The sequence below is a fragment of the Belonocnema kinseyi genome, chromosome 9 (assembly GCF_010883055.1).
Source record: "Belonocnema kinseyi isolate 2016_QV_RU_SX_M_011 chromosome 9, B_treatae_v1, whole genome shotgun sequence".
Classification (NCBI taxonomy): Eukaryota; Metazoa; Arthropoda; class Insecta; order Hymenoptera; family Cynipidae; genus Belonocnema; species Belonocnema kinseyi.
The window spans coordinates 25,588,243-25,607,152 of record NC_046665.1 but is presented as its reverse complement, the minus strand read 5'-3'; the positions used below and the strand labels follow the sequence as shown (position 1 = coordinate 25,607,152).

The following is an 18,910-nucleotide window of genomic DNA, read 5'->3' as shown; positions in this document are numbered from 1 at the left end:
AAAACGACATTTATATTCATTAGAATCGATTTTAGTTGGTTACAGTCAAACATTGTTGTTGAAATTATTTAAAAATAATCATTTAGAATTTTTGAATTAGTGACTAGAACTTGAAACCATGCTACCCGCTGAATAGAGACACCAAAAGGCGTCTTTAGAACTTATCGAAAACGTCAGCTATCATACTTGTTCGTGTGCTGTTTTAACGACTGACGTTCCAAAGTCGTCTTTAGAACATAAATAAGTTTGGCATTGGACGTTTTTAAAACGTGCCAAGTGTGTTTTTTTCAGATGTTTTGCCCACTGGTATACTTCTTACAAATATTTTTTTTAATTTTGAGAAAAGTAAGAATTATGATAACAAAGTCTAAAAAAGCTAATAAAATTTTGTATTACTTAGATCAAATAAAAACCTGTATATTGAAAATTATAAAACGAAAATGGAGTCTTTTTAATTCTTAAGAAATAAAAAATAATGACTTTTCATATGTAATTGAAACACCTAGAATTAATTATTGTAGACTAAAAAATGAATATATTTCATGACTCATCAAATTGTGATAAATTTTCTACAAAACTGATGCGTTCATTTTATTTGAAACTCAGTTATTAGCATTTCAATCTGAAGATAAATGTACTATTTAGACGAAAAATTCAACTAAGACCGCCTCCTTTAAAATCGACCCATAAAGAATTCTGCCGAAAAAGATCAATTCAGTAATTTGTTAAAGTAAACTATGTTCTTCTAAAAATGCTTTCTACAATATGTTTTCTAAGAATCATCTATGTGTGTACAGTATATGTATAGGATGACATATGTAAAAATTAAAGAATTGACGTTTTATGAGAATTTAGACCACGAGCAGCGGTTCTCATCAGCGTTTACTGTTTATCCTTTTTGCTTTTTTTTACTTTCCTAATTTGTCAACACTTTTGAGATGTTTGCCAATAATTGAAGCACTACTCACTCGGTATGCCGGAGACTAGTTTGAGCGGTCGCAACACGCGTATTGCACGTAACGTGCGCAGATCCATTTCCACGCTTATGCCATGCGGGAACGCCGTGATGAACCTGCCCCAAACACACACACAACCCACCAACACTTTACTACATACTACTCTATTACACTAATTGGCTACTTAATTACTTATATTAAACTAGTTAGTAGCGTGTCTAGTCTAACTCGATGTATGCTAAAGGATCGAAGGGATCGGTATTTGTAAGATGCTGGAAGGTTTAAGTTTAATCATGATACGTGTGCTAAGTTCAAAATAGTATGAAGCATCATTATTTCTCAACTGCCACAACTTAAAAAGTCATTGCGCCTTAACTCGTAAACAGTCGATTTCTATAGGTTGGTAGTTTATCGAGAAAGAAATTTCTCATTGTAACACATACTTACCGTGCGGGAGGGGGTGTACCTTTTGGGTTCGGTGGGAATATCTTCTAATTTTGTGCTTTATATATCTGTTAATATCAATAAACGTTTTACTGCTATAGTTTCCATAAGTTTTTCACACTTGGCAAGGACCCTCAAGTAAGGGTAGCATAGACAGAACACAGGCGATAGGCCGACAAATTCTCCATTCATTTGAGTGAAATTATTGCCTCACAGACGGCCAGCGCCTACTTAACCACAGTCAGAACAAGTCAGGAACAGAGAATTAGAGGTGACACTAAGACTAACCGTGGATAGGCATCCCATCAGTAAAGAGCGATGCTTTGGCAACAGGAGAAGTAATAACATCCAAGTTTCTCTTAAAGCCCAAGGATTTGGCAAACTGGATGGAGTGCTTCGTCGAGATTTTTCCAAAGAGTTCGACCCCTGGACTATCAATTGTAGTGTCTATAATGCAGCAAAAACGTTGGCGGATGCAAACCGTAAAAGAATACCAATGGATGATCATAAGACCAAAAGACGGATGCATCAACTCTACACGAAGATAGGCTGGGCAAGAAAGAACGCAAAATGCGGATCCATTATCACAAACCCAAAAAGTCAAAGCTTATAATCATCAGGCAGCATTCCGTTGACAGAATGCGGTGGGTAGGAGAAATAAACAGTTTTTCTTTGACTCCAATGGTCGAGGTATTTTGTAGAAAAGTCTACGAAGTCCAACATATACTGAAAGAAACCTCATAAAATATTAATAGCTTCAAGGAGTTATGCGGTGCCTCCATAAATCCTGAGGAGGAAGGCAAAAGCGGTGCAGGAGGTGAAAGAGTTTGTGTATCTGAGCTTCATGTTTCGAAGGAATGGGGGATGGATGAAGATGGATGCAGATGGATGAAGTGAAAAGGATGCACGGGGAAGGAAGCAAGATATATGGGTTGGTTAAAAAGAATAGCATGGAGAAAGAGCAGGCAGAATGAGAGAAGAGAATAAAAGAGACAAGGTTTAACGGGAACTATGTGTGGATTATGCCAAGGGAGAGAGTGCAATATTTATGTGAGAAAGGAGAGCAAGGAAGTCAGGAACTTATAGCGAGAATGAGATGCGATTGCATTGAGAATTATAATAGGTTCTGGCTTTCTAGAGAGAAGAGAATGTGTGAATTGTGGGGAAGGGGGATGCAAAAGTTGATCACTTGTTAGAGGAATGTGAAGAGGTGGATAGGAGTGGGATAAGCATGGAGGTATTGTTGCATGAAAGGGAGGACAAAAGGGCAGTAGCTTGGATGAAGGGGGTGTTGGGTTAGATGGAGAAGAAGAGAAGGAAGGAGAAAGGGGAATGGAGAAGGAAGGATTGTAAAAAGGACAGGAAGTAGATGTAAGAAAACTATAAATATTGTAAATAGTAGTTAAGTATTAGGTGTTAGTCACGGATACAGAGACTGGAAATGCAAGGCATTGCGAGGAAAGCGAATCATGCGTGCAAGCCGAGGCGAGGCGCAGCGAGGAAAGTTAGGATATAGGAGCGAGCGGATTAGTTGTAAGGTTTGGATGGATGGTAATTTGTAAAAGATAGCTGTAAGAAAATTCTCTAAAAAAAGGAAGTGTAAGCAAGTGCATTTTTCAAGGCTAGCGAGCCGAAAAATAAACGTTTATCTACTACCGAAGAAGTAAAAAAGGATTAAAAGGCGTGCATAACTATTCCTCTTCGGGACCAGGTGGTACCAAGACCTTATGGCGGAAGAAGTTTACTTCTAACGAGCAGCATCTGGCCAGCATTTTCAACTCTTATATGAAGTCGGAACAACCCATCCCGGAGTGGTTGGTGCAAGGACGCACAATGCTCTTCCCGAAGATGGGCAACTTGTCTGGCCCTAAAAATTAAATATCAATAACTTGCCTGAACACGCTGTATAAGATCTTCACAACTCTACGAAATGATAGGATTGTTTAGACAATCGGACTTGTGTGTCAAGAAATGTACGAACAACGCGGCTCAAAGAAAGGCGTAGCAGACTGTCGGGAGGTCCTGCTCATCGATAGACGTGTCTGCAAAGACGCAGCATCCTACTAGCACTACCTACAAATGGTCTGGATTGACCACCGGAAAGCTTTCGATTCAACCCCACATAGACTTATTATCCACCTTTCGAAAAGCTTAAGGGTTCGTCCGCACGTCTCGAGGTGCACAAAGACATTAATGCCGCTCTTGAAAACCAGATTTACTATCTCATCTGGAACTATTTACTATCTCATCTCTTTTAACATAAATTATTGCCACTATCTCTTTCATTTCGTTATTTCCAAGGGTACTAGATCTAAATCTAAAGATTGTAAAAGAGTACACTCAAGAGATTAAAATGGAGTTTGGATTAGAAAAATGCGCCAAGGTTAATTTGAAGCAAGGAAAACTAAATGACATTACCAAACACTCTGATCTTATCCATAAAAGCGCTAAAATACACCTTTGCGCTGGAAAGACCTATACGTACCCAGTCGTTTGGAGTGCTTTCATGGACGAAAGACGAGCCCGGATCCCTAGATATTGAGTTACAAAAAGTTATGCACGTGAATAAAAGCATGCATCTTAAGCAATCTGTTCCGAGACTTTACATCTAACGTCCTCGAGGTAGTCGCAGAATACAGAATCTTAAATGTTTCGCAAAAGTATTGTTCTGGGTACAGAACATATACTCAGAAATGGACGAGACTGTGTTCTTAAACTAGTCGTGAAGCAAGAAGAAGTAGGCCAAGGAACGTTTCTGTACAAAATATTGGAGGATGCTGCTGAAACATTCGATCTTCACCTCAGTATCAAGGGTGAGCAAAATGCATCAAACATTATCCATCTCATACCCTCACTTCTGACAGGCCGGATTAAGACAGCACAGGTAAAAAGCTTCCGTAAAAAGCTCCTCGACAAGAGAATGCGCAGCATCTTCCAAAGATATGTGACGGAACAGTCGAGGTCTTATAAAATTTCGTTTGCTGTTTTAAAATCACCCGGAGTTAGGTCGAGCACCAAGGGTATCATTTTTCAGTGTCAATACGGTGTCATTTCAACGTTAGCATACCGTCACAACGTTTTAAGCCAAAACATTACCCGCTTATAGCTGCAGAGCGTTTCATTCACACTTTGACACATACTGTCCAGTTGTCTAACTCATGCGGGAACGACGTGCATCCCAAGGCACAATGCGGTACTAAGAGTACTTTATTACCATATATATCACTTTTACGACCTCAGCCCTGATACTGTTCCGCTAAACGCTCCTAGAGAAAAGGAGTCAATTGTCCAAAATGATAAGTGCTGCATATGCTAGAACTTCATATACTTGACAATTGTTCCTGTCACGCACTCGAAGCCTGATGAAGATCTCCTTACCTTCAAGAAAAAAACCATGTGCGTGATCTAATTTTGTGTTCCAGCCGACAAGAACCACACATGCAAGGAGATTGAAAAGAAAGGGAGGTAGAAAGACCTCATAAGGGAGTTGCGACGGCTCTTGAAGGTGCAAAGCTTTCATTGATTAATAGGCTGAAAAGCTTTCCTGCATATCAAAGAAATGCTAGGATACTTTCGGAAAAGATTCATAAGGCCATCGCCCTAAAGTTTCTCCATACCCTCGGGTGCAAGGGACTTTTGCCGGATCGCCGTGCGAAGCTCATCGCAGACTGCAACCACCTATCTCACATTTGTGAGACGTGATTACTGCTGAAACGTTACCGCCATTTCGCCGGAGTGGGTGCAATTTCGCACCCACTTGAAAACCAATTGAAAACAGCCTTAACTGAACTGCGGATAAATCATCTGACCCTTTTACGAATCTTTCAAATTACACTAAAATGCCCTTGATTCTAATGGTGTTATTGAATATCTATTATGTAAGACGATATACATAATGAATGTCCATGAAAACTACGAGAATTAGGGCCATTTTATGCCTATGTTAAAGATTCATAAAAGAGACAGATGAATTATCCGAACTGCAGTCACGGTTAATTTAATTTGAAGATCAAATATGGTATACACACAGCTGAGAAGCAATGTTACTAAATACTTCTTCAAAAAACATTATACTTAACAAAATACACATATATGTTAATGGGAAAAAATGTAGGGTAGAACACAGGAGAACATGAAAGCTGTCAGTTATTTTGGAATATTTCCAACCATTTTCGATGATGGAAACTTATTAATTAATTCTTACGAAGTTTTCCATAACATATTTTTAATAAAAATTTATAATATCTTCTAATTCTGTGCAATTTAAAAAGGCATGTCTCCTTTTAATTATTAATTTTTATTAATTTTAATGGTTTGAAAGAAAAAAATTTGTTTATATAATTCTACATTTTCTTTTAAATTTTCGAGACAACTTTTTCATTCCTTCACTAGACTATGATATATACACATACTAGAACTCATCTCACAATCGTGAGAGGTGGCCATAGGTGTGATTTTCCGTGATTACACTGAGAGCTGGTATTAAGATTGAGAGTTATATCAAATGATGTATAATGCCTATTATCTTTATCACAGAGAGTGAGCGACTCTCTGGACACACAGATAGTTGAGTGCCAGTGTGAGTAAGTGATGACTAGTGCTCAAATCATTAGTGCACTTACTGAAGCACATGAGGGAACTTCTCTCACGGATCGAAACGGACGTGCACACTCTAAATTCTAATAATCGTCTTGAACTTGGATAAATAAATGTTCAAGTGAAATCTAAGAGCATAAATCTGGTGTAATCCATGGATGTTATAAAAAAAGCTCATTTTGTTTTTTAACACGTTAAACAACCAGTTTTATTAATTCAAAAAAACAAACTATAAGCCACCCTATTTCTCATCAGGGATTGGAAACTTTCAGCTTGGACCCAAGTTTAAAAAGTTCCTTACGGGTTTAAGTCCATCTTGGAACCTTTAATTTCTTATGGGTCTGGGTTGGAACTCGGGCCTTTTAAATCTTTAAGAGTTCAGGTCCGAACCCGGAGCCTTCAACTTATTAAGGGTACGGATACGAAAGAGAAACTTTTAAATTTTTAAGGGGATGGGTCCGGACCCATACCTTTTAATTGATTAAGGGTCCGGGTCCGAAACTGGATCCTTTAATTTAGGGACTCGTCCGAGATTTGAGGTGTGTTTTCAGTGGAATCTTAAAGATTAAGAAATGCAGTTTTCAACGATTGAACTTTTTGACCGCTCCAGATTTAACATGGCGTTACGTCGGTTAATTTAAGATAATGGTATTCAAACTATTACACTGATTTATCCAGATCAAGTTGTCCTTTTTTCTGATAATCATGCATTATGTACTTCTAGAATAGTGTAACATCAATAAATACATGATTTTTTCAAATATATATATATATATATATATAGATAAATTCCACATTCTTCTTCTAGGTCTACAGAAAATACACAAACTGTTTTAAACCTGCAAACCGATGCTATTTCCAGCGGTCAATTATGGTCTTATGTTTAAAGCTTCTTTTTTTCTGTTGCTTTATCAAAGTAAGTCCTTTTTGTTCTACTTTTTATCAAACTATGCTCAATATTTGGGATTTGAACAATAATTTATTAATGTTATCGAAATTTATTTTGGATGATTGCGCTGATTACGAATAGGATAGTGGAAATATGAAATCATGGCTTTTTCCATTAATTTCCATAGATAATGGAAATTTCGAGAAAAAAAATTCAGACAAAATTTGTAGATCTCCTCGAAATAAACATTTTATGTCATGTGAATTGTTGGCCTATGAGTAACAGTTTCCGGTATATTTGGAGTTGAAGATAGAAATTCACAAACATTGGAAATTTGTGTGTGTGTATTACTGTTACCTATCACTGGGATGCCTTCCCGCGCCCCGTTAGACGTTGAAAAGGGGAACCAATATGACCCACGCTATTTCTTTGGCCATCCCCAGGAGTATTTTCACGCTCTCTTCCCTGAGACTCTGGAAAGGGAAACCTATTTGATCCAACCAATTTATGTAACAAAAATCATTTTAAAAAAATTTATAAGATCCTGGTTTTTTCCGTTTATTTCTATAAATAATGGTAATTTCCCAAAAGGTTTTGGGACTAAGTTGGTAATCTTATCAAAATGCACGTATTATGTTTTAATAATTTGTAGCCTGAGTGATAGTTTTCGAAAAGAGTGTAGACAAAGTTTAATAGTTATAACAATTTGGCGCACCATAGGAGTTGGGTCATTCTACAACGTATACGCTTTTGGATGCATCTTCATTATTCTCGAGAATTTTCATTTTCTTCCATATTTGAGCTTTATCTTTTTCTTGCTGCTATTTATTCCTATCCCGACGGGGGATTTGCGAGAAAATAGGTAAGTATCGGCTTACGCATACTGTTGCTACAAACACCTAGTTTGAGAGGTGTCACATTTAAGCAGCAGCATGCATCTTGATCACGAATAGTTTTGCTATTAATTTAAATTTTGAGCAAACTATACGTGAGAGCTGTATTGTTGAGAAGCAGGTAATTTCGAGAGAAACTGTGGTCGACAGATTCTCTTTTTGTAGAGAATTCTGCACAATTTCTCTTGATCAACACCTAGAAGAAGCTAAAATTGGCGGCGTTGGCATATATTTATATTTTCTAATTCCTTGTGAAAAACTAGAAAGAAAATGATCAATAAAAAAATTTGATTATATGCATAATTACCGAGTAATTAACAATTAAAGATTAACCAATCCAAAATATGCTATAGATCGCCAACAGCCTATATTCCACCGCTGAGGATGTGTAAGAATACAAGTTCAGATAGTATAATTTCCCTTCAGATTATTTTTGTAGGAGGTTTTGACTTTCAAGTTACGAGAATGAGCATTAATTTATTTGGAACTTAAAAAGTTTTAAAGTCTCTACATTCCTTCGAATTCTTCTGAATTCCTTTGGATTCTGTTAAAACTATTTTTAATAGTATCCCTAGTCAAAGTTTTGGATTGAATTTTATTCCAAGCCAATCCGAAATTTTGCAAATCATTCTGGAATTCGTATCCGAACGAATTCGTATCCGACTTGGATTGGTTTGGAATGAATTTCAATCTGAAGCTTTCTTTAGGGTTCTTTCGTTCTTTCCCTTTTTCTAATTATTTTCGAATTAGGCAAGTTCTGTCAAGAGCTTAGCTACCAGTGAGTGAAGATGTACACTTTGCCCTAAGAGCAATTTATTTAAGCCAATTTACGTTCGAAAGAATAAATATTCTTCCCTGAAACTAGGTCATTTACCTTCGTATAGCAGGAAACAGAGGTCAGGGGCCTACTTTTAGCAAAAAAATATGTATTACCTTGAACATAAAGTTGGAAAAATGAAATTTACCCTCAGGTAATTAACACATGCCTTTAAATACAATTCCGGTTAGAATTTTGAATAAACAAAATATGGAAGAGGTCTAATTTAGATGGAGGAAACGTGGTAGTTTATAAAAAAAATTCTAAGTATTACGAGTTGCAGTCATGGTTTTTATAACCGGGGAAAAAAGAACTGCTTTCGATGGACACTGAAAGGTCCCATCCCTGGTGGACCGAAGGAACCGAATGGAGCCTCTACAAAGTACCCGTAAAGAGCCCATTGGGTCCCCATTCTGTTCCTTTTTGAAAAACTCGAAAAAACAGCAAAATCAACTTCTAAATTATTGAAATTCAAATTCTACGTTAAAATTTCCTATAGAAGGTCACGGAATAATGGCAATAGTTTTTTTTACAATGGTAAAAAGTTTTTAAAAATATAAGACGTATAACGCCTGTTGAATGCTACACTTCAAACGCGTCGCCTGTAAGTAGCAGTCAACAGGTGTTATACGTCTTATAATTTTTTTAACTTTTTATCTTTGCAAAAAAAAACTATTGCGATTATTCCGTGACCTTCTATAGGGAATTTAAATGTCGAATTTGAATTTAACCAATTTAAAAGTTGATTTTTCTGTTTTTTCGAGTTTTTTAAAAAGCAACCGAATGGGATATTTACGGGTACTTTGTAGAGGCTCTATTCGGTTCCTTCGGTCCGCCAGGGATTTCCTAGTGTTTTCGGTAGTTTTGCAACTGAAGAATCTCACCAAGGGAGTCTGTGTCTGATGGAAAACTCTTTCAAGATTTAAAAAAATAGTAATGTGTGTAACAGTTATGAAACTTCCTATTATTTACAGTGATAATCAACTTGAATAAATCACCTGCTTAGAATGTCGGTTTTTCAATTTTTTTTAGGTAGCTTTTAATCTGGAGAAATCAATCATGGATTCCCCTGATGGATTTTTGGCCTTCACGAAGGAAGCTTGGTAGTTTTTAAAATATTGCTAAGTATTTAAGTGAGAATCTTAGTTTTCATAACTTGGAATAAAGAACTAACTCTGATGGACTTTTCAAATGTCTATTTCCTAAGTTTTTTAGGTAGTTTTTCGGCTGAGAATCTAAACAAGGGAGCTTGTTTTTTATGGGGGACTCTTGCGAATTTTTAAAGAAGTGTGAAGTGTTTAAAAGTTATAAAACTTCCTATTATTTACAGAAACAATGAACTTATCAGATGACCATTTTAGAACGTTTTCATCTAAAGAATTCAACCAAGGTAATCTGGCTTTCACGAAAGTAAGTCACGAGCTTTAAGAAGTTTAATATGTATTTAAGAGTGACCATCTTGGTTTTTGTAACCGGAAGTAAAGAACGACCTTCCATGGATTTTTTTAAAAATTCTGTTTCCCAAGATTTTTAAGTACTTTTTCTACAGAAGAATCCAAACAAGGGAGTCTGTTGCTAACGGGGGACTCTGGCGAACTTTAAAAAAATCGTAAATTGTTGTTAGAATCACTGAAAATTAAAGAAAAATTCCAGTGATTTCTATTGGCGAGTCGGTAAAATACTTTTCAATTTTTTAATTAATTTTCATAAATTCTAGGTTGAATTTCATTGTTTAAATTAAAGAAACCTAGTGTATGGTTAATTAGTCAGTTTTCTCTGATTAAAACTTAGATATGAGAAAATCCTTTTATTTTCGTAAGGAATGAAATTAAATTATTAAATTCGTGTATCATTTCCGACCGCTAGTTCATAATATCCTTTCCCAAACTTTATTCGAAAGGTTTTTTGACAGCGTTTATTATTCTAGCACGAAGTAAGGTGAAACGCAAATCTCTTAAAAATTGTCTTTTTTTCTGTGTATCGCCCTCTAAGAATCCAGAGCGCAGTGATATGTATAAAAAGTAATCATATGGTTGCTATGTTATGATATTCTTTTGTTTATAAATCATTTTGATGTTTTTTTCGTACACATTTTGCAGTTGCTTTCAGGCTCTACCAACTCCTATGGGCCGTCGTGCAGAAGCATAGAAACTAATAAAAGCTGAGTAACCGCTTGATGGCGCTGTATGTCGGTCCCTCCCCGCACTTGACGTCGCTCGTCTTGGTTGCGTTAGTTTCCCTTCCTCTGTCGTAAATTTTATCGCTGTCGCACTCAGTTGCACTTTCATAATAACCAACCTTACTTACACAGCAAATGACAGCTTGACAAAACAAAACGCCGGTTGACGTGACAAAAAGTACGGACCAAAATATATTTTTTATTCAGGGTATTCTAATTTGTAATTCTAATTACATGATTTTAATTTATTAAATTATTATTGATTACCATTCACTTGGATGATATAGTTCTTTTAAGCACAAATTAGAAAAAAGATCTCGCATTCACATTTTAAAAATAAACAAACTTTTTCAATCTTATTTTCGTTACTTCGTTTAATTTCTTGTAAAATTATACCTCACAAAGAAACCAATGCGAAAATCAAATAAAAATATATAAAGAATAATTCTTTTGACTTCATGAATATTTTTATTAGATTTTTGCATTATCTTCTTTACTTTCATTTAATTTTTAATTCAATTATCTGGAAGTCATCTGGATATTATCTGGACGCCATCTTTTATCTCATCTTAATATTCTGTGTCACCATCTGATGGCGCCCTTGCTTCTTCATATTTTACCATTGAGTTGGTAGAGCCTGGTTGCTTTTTAATTCGCAGGCAAATCGTATGTGCAAATAGCTTTGTAGAGAAAAATTGTAATTTTATTAATTAATATTCTGTATTTTTGTTGTCGTGTTCCTTTGTTGATCCTGTTCTTTTTTGCTGTTCTCTTTGTGTTCTTTTTTATTTAATATGTAATGAAAAATGCCTCAGTTCATAACTAAGGAGTACTGCGACATGTACTTAACTTTCGGTGCGTATAATCGGAATGCAAGAGAGGCTGTATTAGAATATGCAAGGATTTAACCTGAGAGGAGGCATCCAACCTTTCGAATTTGCACTAGGCTGGATAGAAACTTCATGAAAACGGAACAAGTGTTTGTACATCACAGAGAAATTGGTAGTCGGCGACGAAATATCCATGAGGAGGGACGGTTTTTGAATCGTTTTCAACAGAACCCAGGCACCAGTTGTCGAAAAGGTGAGCGCCATATCAACAAAGAAAACTGCTCAATCCACAGGATTTTGACGGACACTGATCAGCATCCATATCACTTCACGCAAGTACAGCAATTGTTCCCTCAAGATTACCCATTGAGACAATGATTTTGTCGATGGATATTGCGAAACAAGGAAGAATTGCCAAACATCTTCTGGACAGATGAATCCCTTTTCACACATGGAGGAATTTTCAACGTTCACAATGAACATTATGGGGACACTGAAAACCCGCGTGCCTTCCGCGAGAGGGGATTTCAAAGAAAATTAAAAATAAACGTACAGGCTGGATTACGCGGAGACAGACTAATTGACCCACACATTTTTGAAGGAACACTTTATGTAAGTATTACGATAAAAAAGATAAACTATTATAAAATCTGCATTTTTGACTATATTTTAATTTTTGACTCTTGTCTTTAATTACTTTTAAGGTGGAATGTACCCAGAATTTCTACATAACACACTTCCTGATATGCTTGATGATTTCCCCCTAAACGAGCGAGAACTGCTGTAGAGTTCATCAACCAACGATTTGGGAATCGTTGGATTGACTACAATGCACCAAACCAAAGAGCAGCTGATTATATTCAGTTACCACCAAGGTAAACTTAAAATTGAAATACGGTAGAAAGTTTAACACGCGAAATGTTGTAATTTTCGTAAAACTTTAAAATTACATTCATTAGACTTGATGAAAGCTGTCTGAAAACAGACTTAGTTTTCGATTAGAAACAGTAGAAAATTTAATCTGAAAATTAGGAACTAGTTTTAGTCGTAAGGATACTAAAAACACTTTAAAACTCCACTAGACTTTTTTTGTGAGATCATCTAAAATTTTGCGTCTTCGTAGCACCACTATCACGTGACAAGTTGAGACTGAAGATGTTGCGCGCCAAACACTTCTTCAAGGATGTGCGTCTCTAACACCGGAAATGATCTAGAGGGCAACGCAGGATCTGACCTGATGCGCCACAGCCTATTTGACGATTGGAGGGCGTCAATTCGTGCAAAGTTTGAAACATCAAGTACGATAGACTGAATGAAAATGTCTATCAAAGTTAGGTCCTTATTTTCTGTAAAAGAGAATTAATCGAAGGTAATTCATTATTTCTGGTTAGAAAAACAAATGTTGTAGCTCCTAATTACTCAGCAAATTTTTCAAAAGCTCCGGAAAGCTCACCGTTAAACAAGAACACGTTTCTTTGGTTTCTCCTGTTAAACAGATACTGAAAGAACTTGAAAAAAGAGAATTGAAAATGTCTATTAAAGTCAATTAACTATTTTACAAAATAAAAAACAAGAATTTTAATTTTAAATACTTAACAATTTCTATCATGTCTGTAAGTGCCTCCCAATGAAAAAGGAACACGCTTATTTGCAAACTACCATCCGAAAAATACTGCGACTCCTTAGATAAAAGACGATTGGAAATATCTGTCAAATTTAATTTATCATTCTCCGAAATAAAAACGAAGATTGTAAATATTACAAACTTAGGATCAACGGGTATAAAATCTCGTGTTGAGCGGAAATAGAGCGACCCTTTTCGGTACGACGCGTAAAAAGGGGAATTACGCAGCGACGTCATTCGTTGGATTGATGTAAGAATCGTTTAAAGTTTTTTTTTCTTTTCCTCCATTCTCACCGCCTTTTGTAAACGATCGCGAAAAGAAGGAGAGACCGAAGTGCAAGTGTAAACATTGAAAAAAATAATGCGCACAAGGATACAGAATAGATAAAGAAAAGTGCCATTTCTGTGAATACACGTGTGAAAATTTTTATCGTGAGTGTGTTTTTCAAAGCAGTATAGCGTGGGCCAAAACACCGGAAATAACAGTCGAAGAATTTAAACAGTTTTTGAAGAATCTCCAATCGGATCCGAACTCGTCACATGCGCAGAATGTTTCGGAGCTCTACGCTACGAACAGTACTTTTTCAAATACCTGGATGGCAGATAGCCTAAACATTGCGAACGACGGAAATCGAACCGTGATTGAAAATAGTGACATTCGAGATCGCGAAAGCGGAATCCGGGAACGTGAAGCTCAAGATCGCGATGTTCGCGATAATGAAATTCGAGAGCAGGCAATACGTGAACGTGAAAATCGAGATCGTGAAAACCTTAATCGTGAATTACAAAGTCAGTTGTTCGCTCGGCAAAATGAGACAACTGTAAATGGCGCATACGGCATACCACCTTCGGGGTTTCAGCACAAACAACTCTATAGAAGAGAAAAGCCTTTTCCGGGATTTCCTCATCCGGGTATAAATCTCAACAATCTACATAATAATTTTAAAACATTGAACCAAAAAGCTCAGGAAGTCATATCTCCCTTGGAAAGGATGTTTGCTAAGATGATGGAGGAAAGCCGTAGGAAGGACGAACTGATGCTTAAATTGCTCGACAAATTAGAAAATAATCAAGCATCGTTAAATAATGTAGCGAAACCGTTACCAGATTCTTTTCACATAATGCCCGAATTGAGCAAAGGAATCGAAACATTTGATGGTGAAAAGGATAGTGTCGCAGCAAAAGAGTGGATGAGTAATCTTAATCGAATGATACTGTTGCATCGTTGACCGGCGAGTTTTGCTTTAGAAACGGGTTAAGCACATTTAAAGGGCGGAGCATTGAATTAGTTTAGGATGAAGGCGTCAGAGTTAAAATATTGGAACCAATTGGAAGCAGCATTCACGAGAAGATTTATCAGGCCGGAGAGTCTAACCTCAAAATGGAATCGGATGACGGAACAAACAAAGCAGAAAGGCGAGTCTCTGTCGGCTTACTTTCTAGATAAAGCCAGATTATGTCATAATCTAAATCTAAGCATCGAAGATAAGAAGGAACAAATTTTAGTGGGACTGTGGTCAAAAGATATTTGCGCAGCTCTGGAAGTTCAGACGCATTTGAACGTCGAGGATTTATTTATAATCAAAGAAGCGAAAGAATCCGGAGCGTTTTCGATACAGAAAAACGTAAGACTAATGAAGGACTGGCAGAGCGAAGGGAAAATAAATATCCGGTCTTTAAGGACGAAGTGACGGAAGCATTAAAGCAAATTACTGATCGTCGACCACCACTTCATAACTTCTCTGGGACCAAGTAATGGTATTGAAAAATATTTCAAAGAGGTAACGGTGAGCACACCAAAAGAAAATAACTTCAAACTAATAGGATTCATTGATACAGGAAGTTCAGATTGTACAATCAAAGCATCTATCGTATTAGAAAGAAAACTAGAACTGATTCCGGAGAAGATAAAATCTAAAAAATTTCGGTCCAACTCATTTTGTAACTTGTTCGCCAGGAATAGTGATTGCGGATATTAATGTAGACGGAGTGCAAGTAAAAGAAATTAAACTTCGGGTGGTTCCAGAGGATGTACAAGCCGCGGACATGATTGTAGGTCGATCGTACACCGAACACCCACTTGTAGAAATGCATAAAAAGGGCGAAAACCTAGTGGAGGTGGAAGAGCAGTTCGATGAGAGAATCGAAATAAACAAAGAAATAGTGATACCGTCTCGTTCAATTAACTTTATCAACGTGATCACTCCAGGTAAGGAACGTACGTTACCAGTTTTGAATTTGGATTCAAAAGTTCACCAAACCTCAAAGTCGAAGACCATGCTGGGTGGAGAAATTTGCGAACTGTCATCTATTCCAGCGCAATCAGCAATAGGAAGATCAGTGCAACGAGCGGAATTAAAGATTGGCGAGAGCCAGTCGGAAGAAACCATAGAGGACTTGATAAGAGTTCTTAATAGTTTTAAGAAAGTTAGAGCGACGTCGTTGTATGATTTAGGATGCACAGATGTATTAAAAATGGACATTACCGAAAAGGACAACAGCAAACCTGTAAGTAGCAAATATATTCCAGCGAATAATACTGACCGGGGAAAAATGAAAACAATAATTTAAGAATTAAAAGAAACTGGCTTAGGGACCGACACGAATTCGCCATATGCGAGTCCAGCTTTCTTGATTAAAAAAGAATGGCGATCACCGCTTTGTAGTCGATTTTAGAAAATTAAACAATCAGACCAAACGCGTACATTATCCATTGCCCGATCTTGATGACTATTCATCAGTAATAGCAGATAGCGAATTGTTTATTACGCTAGAGTTGGCACATGGTTATTGGCAAGTGCCAATAACCATTGGCAAGTGCCAATACATGAGTTAAGAATGTATTACTAAAACCAAATACACCCTATATTTGGAATTAAAGAGCGAGAGAAACGTTTCAAAAGAATACTGACTTGAAACTTTACCCAGTATACGCAATTAGTCGTCGAACGAGCGAAGTAGAGAAAAATTATCATTCAAGCACACTTGAACTTTTAGCGATGGTTTGGGAAGTAGTTAGGTTACGAATATTTTTAATCTGTTTACATTTTAAGGTTGTGACAGACTGCCAAGCAATTCTGTATTTATATACTCAAAAAACGAGAAACGCTCAGTGTATGAGATGGTATAACTTATTAGATAAATTTTATTTCGATATTATTCATAGACCGGGAGTAAATATGCCACACGTAGATGCTTTGAGCAGAGCTGCAGTAGGCGATTCAGAAAGTATGAGGCAAATTGAGAAACGCATGACAGGAATCTTTAAACTGATCAACGAAGAGGACGAGATTCTGGTTTTTCAATACTCAGATGTTAGTTTGAAGCGGAAACGAGAAATTTTGTTAAAACCGGAAAAAGAACGTACGTCACTAGAACGAGGCGAAGTACTGGACTACGAATGTTACAATAATATAATGTATAAACGCGAAGGACATAAACTTGTATATGCTGTACTGGAAAAGATGCGTAAAAGTCTGGTTATAAGAAACCATGATATGTGGAGTCACCCAGGTATCGAGCGTTCAGTTGCTAAGATTCGAGAATACTATTTTTTCCACAATTACGTCAATATGTAAAGCAACACATCCGTGAATGTTTACAATTTTTGATGACAAGACAAAACGTGGACGTCAATCGGGTCAATTACACCTAATAGAACCCGGTAACCGTCCATTTGCGAAAATTCATATAGATCACGAAGGTCCATTCGTTACAACGGCACGAAAGAATCGATACATTCTAGTAGTAATTGACAATCTTACGAAATTTGTAGTGTTAAAAGCAGTTCAGGATACCAAAGCAGAGTCAGTCGTTCGAGTTACCGCTGTTAGGTTTCGGGAATTTTGCGAGAAGCACGGAATTCAGCATACCCTAAACTCTCCTCGATATCCACAAGCAAATGGTCAGGTAGAGCGGATCAACGATACTTTAATTCCAACAATTCAAGAGAGTATTCGACATGAAAAAGGTCGAGACTGGGACCTAAGGGTGAAGGCAGTTCAGAGAAATGTAAACGAGTTGGTGAACAAGACTACAGGAAGTTGCCCATTTGAATTATTGTACGGATTCAATAATCGACATGACGAAGGAGAAGTCAGAAAGATTACGATCGACGACGACGAGCGTTACACTCGTCCAGAGGATCTCCAATAGAGAGCACGAGAGCGAATTATTAAGGAACAGACTAAATATAAAGCCAGGTATCACGACAATCACAATAAAAATATCTCTTATGAAAAAGGGAATATAGTGGTCATGAGAGATGTTCCGGAACAAACAGGAGAGTCAACCAAGTTGCAAAAAAAATTTAGGGGACCATTGGTGGTGACTGGAATTTTACCCGGAGATACATACAGGGTAGCCGCGCTCAGAGACGATAAACGAGGAAGAAGATATGCTTCGACAGCTCACGTCAGTCAGCTTAAAGTTTGGAGGGCTTCAGACCTTGAGGTAGAACCAAACCCCGAGGAAAGCCAGAGTTTAGAAGAATCAGGGAAAGCATCAGAAGAAAAAAACGACAAACAAGAAAAAAAAGTAGAAGACAAAGAATTCGGAGAAGAAAAACTCGACAGATTTAATACGAGATCCAAGAGAACAATTCGAAAACCAGCGCGTTATGAGACGAATACAATGTAAAATTAAATAAGAGTTAATACTGTTGTTTAGATCAATATGAATAAAGCGTCGTTTAAATCATGCAAAAAGCTCGAAGTAGAGCTTTCAATTAGGATGGCCGAATGTTAGCGCCAATAGAGTCTCTCTAAAGGTCCCTAGGCGTACGCCCCTAGACACGAGTACTACAGAGTGGTAAGACAGTGAGGAGAAGAGGTAGTCGAGCGAATCCAAGGCGATGAGCGAGTTGAGACGAACGCGTCTCCCTATTGTATGATTTATTGGTTCTTAACTATTAATAAATACAGTTTAAATGTTATTCGTGTTCCTCATTCATGGTCTATAACACATTTTATCTTAATTAGATTCCCCAGTCGAAAAACTACTTTAAAAACTTTGGAAAAAGACGATTGAAAGATGAATCTGAAGTTCGCAACGCTTACAAACAACAAACAAATGAAAAATGAAATATTGGAAGAGGAAAAATGTTTTTCTTGAATTTGTCAGTATTTTGTGTCAAAAAGACCAGAAAAAGTTAAATCACTCTTGTGCATGTGGAACCCACTTCAGACTCATATTAAAAGAGAATTTCGCAGAATTCAAAGGGTCTAATTAAAAAATTTTAAAGTAATTTCTGCAGAACTCGGAAGAATTCTGTAGAATGCTCAGAACTCAGGTGGATTCTACAGAATTTAAACAACGCATCCATTTTAAGCGAGTTGTTTAACTCTTCGATTAATGTTATGTATTCTGACACACTCTCAGCGTTAGCAACTGGACTGTTGGCTGTCTAATACATATTTTTGATTGGTTAATTTTTAATAGTTAATCACTCGGTAATTATGCATTTAATAAAAAAAATTTTATTGATCTTTTTCTTTTCAGTTTTGCACTAGGAATCAGAAAATATAAATATCTACCTTGAATACTGAAACATCCTGTATAAACCTTGAAGATAATGGCTATATGCTCCCGTAAAAAATTGCCTGAAAAACATGCCTCTCAACCCGCAGATCACGCCCGCCTACTACCAAAGATATTACAAACGTAGATGCGATACGGGGTGCA

The 18,910-nt window shown here is 36.8% G+C and overlaps 1 protein-coding gene across 1 annotated transcript in view; it reads right to left on the bottom strand.

Annotated features, from left to right (window-relative positions):
* The window catches only part of LOC117180362 (voltage-dependent calcium channel type A subunit alpha-1), a 617,877-nt gene that overhangs the window by 534,404 nt on the left and 64,563 nt on the right, over positions 1 to 18,910 (bottom strand). Inside the window, exon 3 of the mRNA XM_033372824.1 lies at positions 969 to 1,072. Within this exon, the coding sequence (XP_033228715.1) occupies positions 969 to 1,072 (104 nt within the window). The remainder of the gene's footprint in view (positions 1 to 968; positions 1,073 to 18,910) is intronic.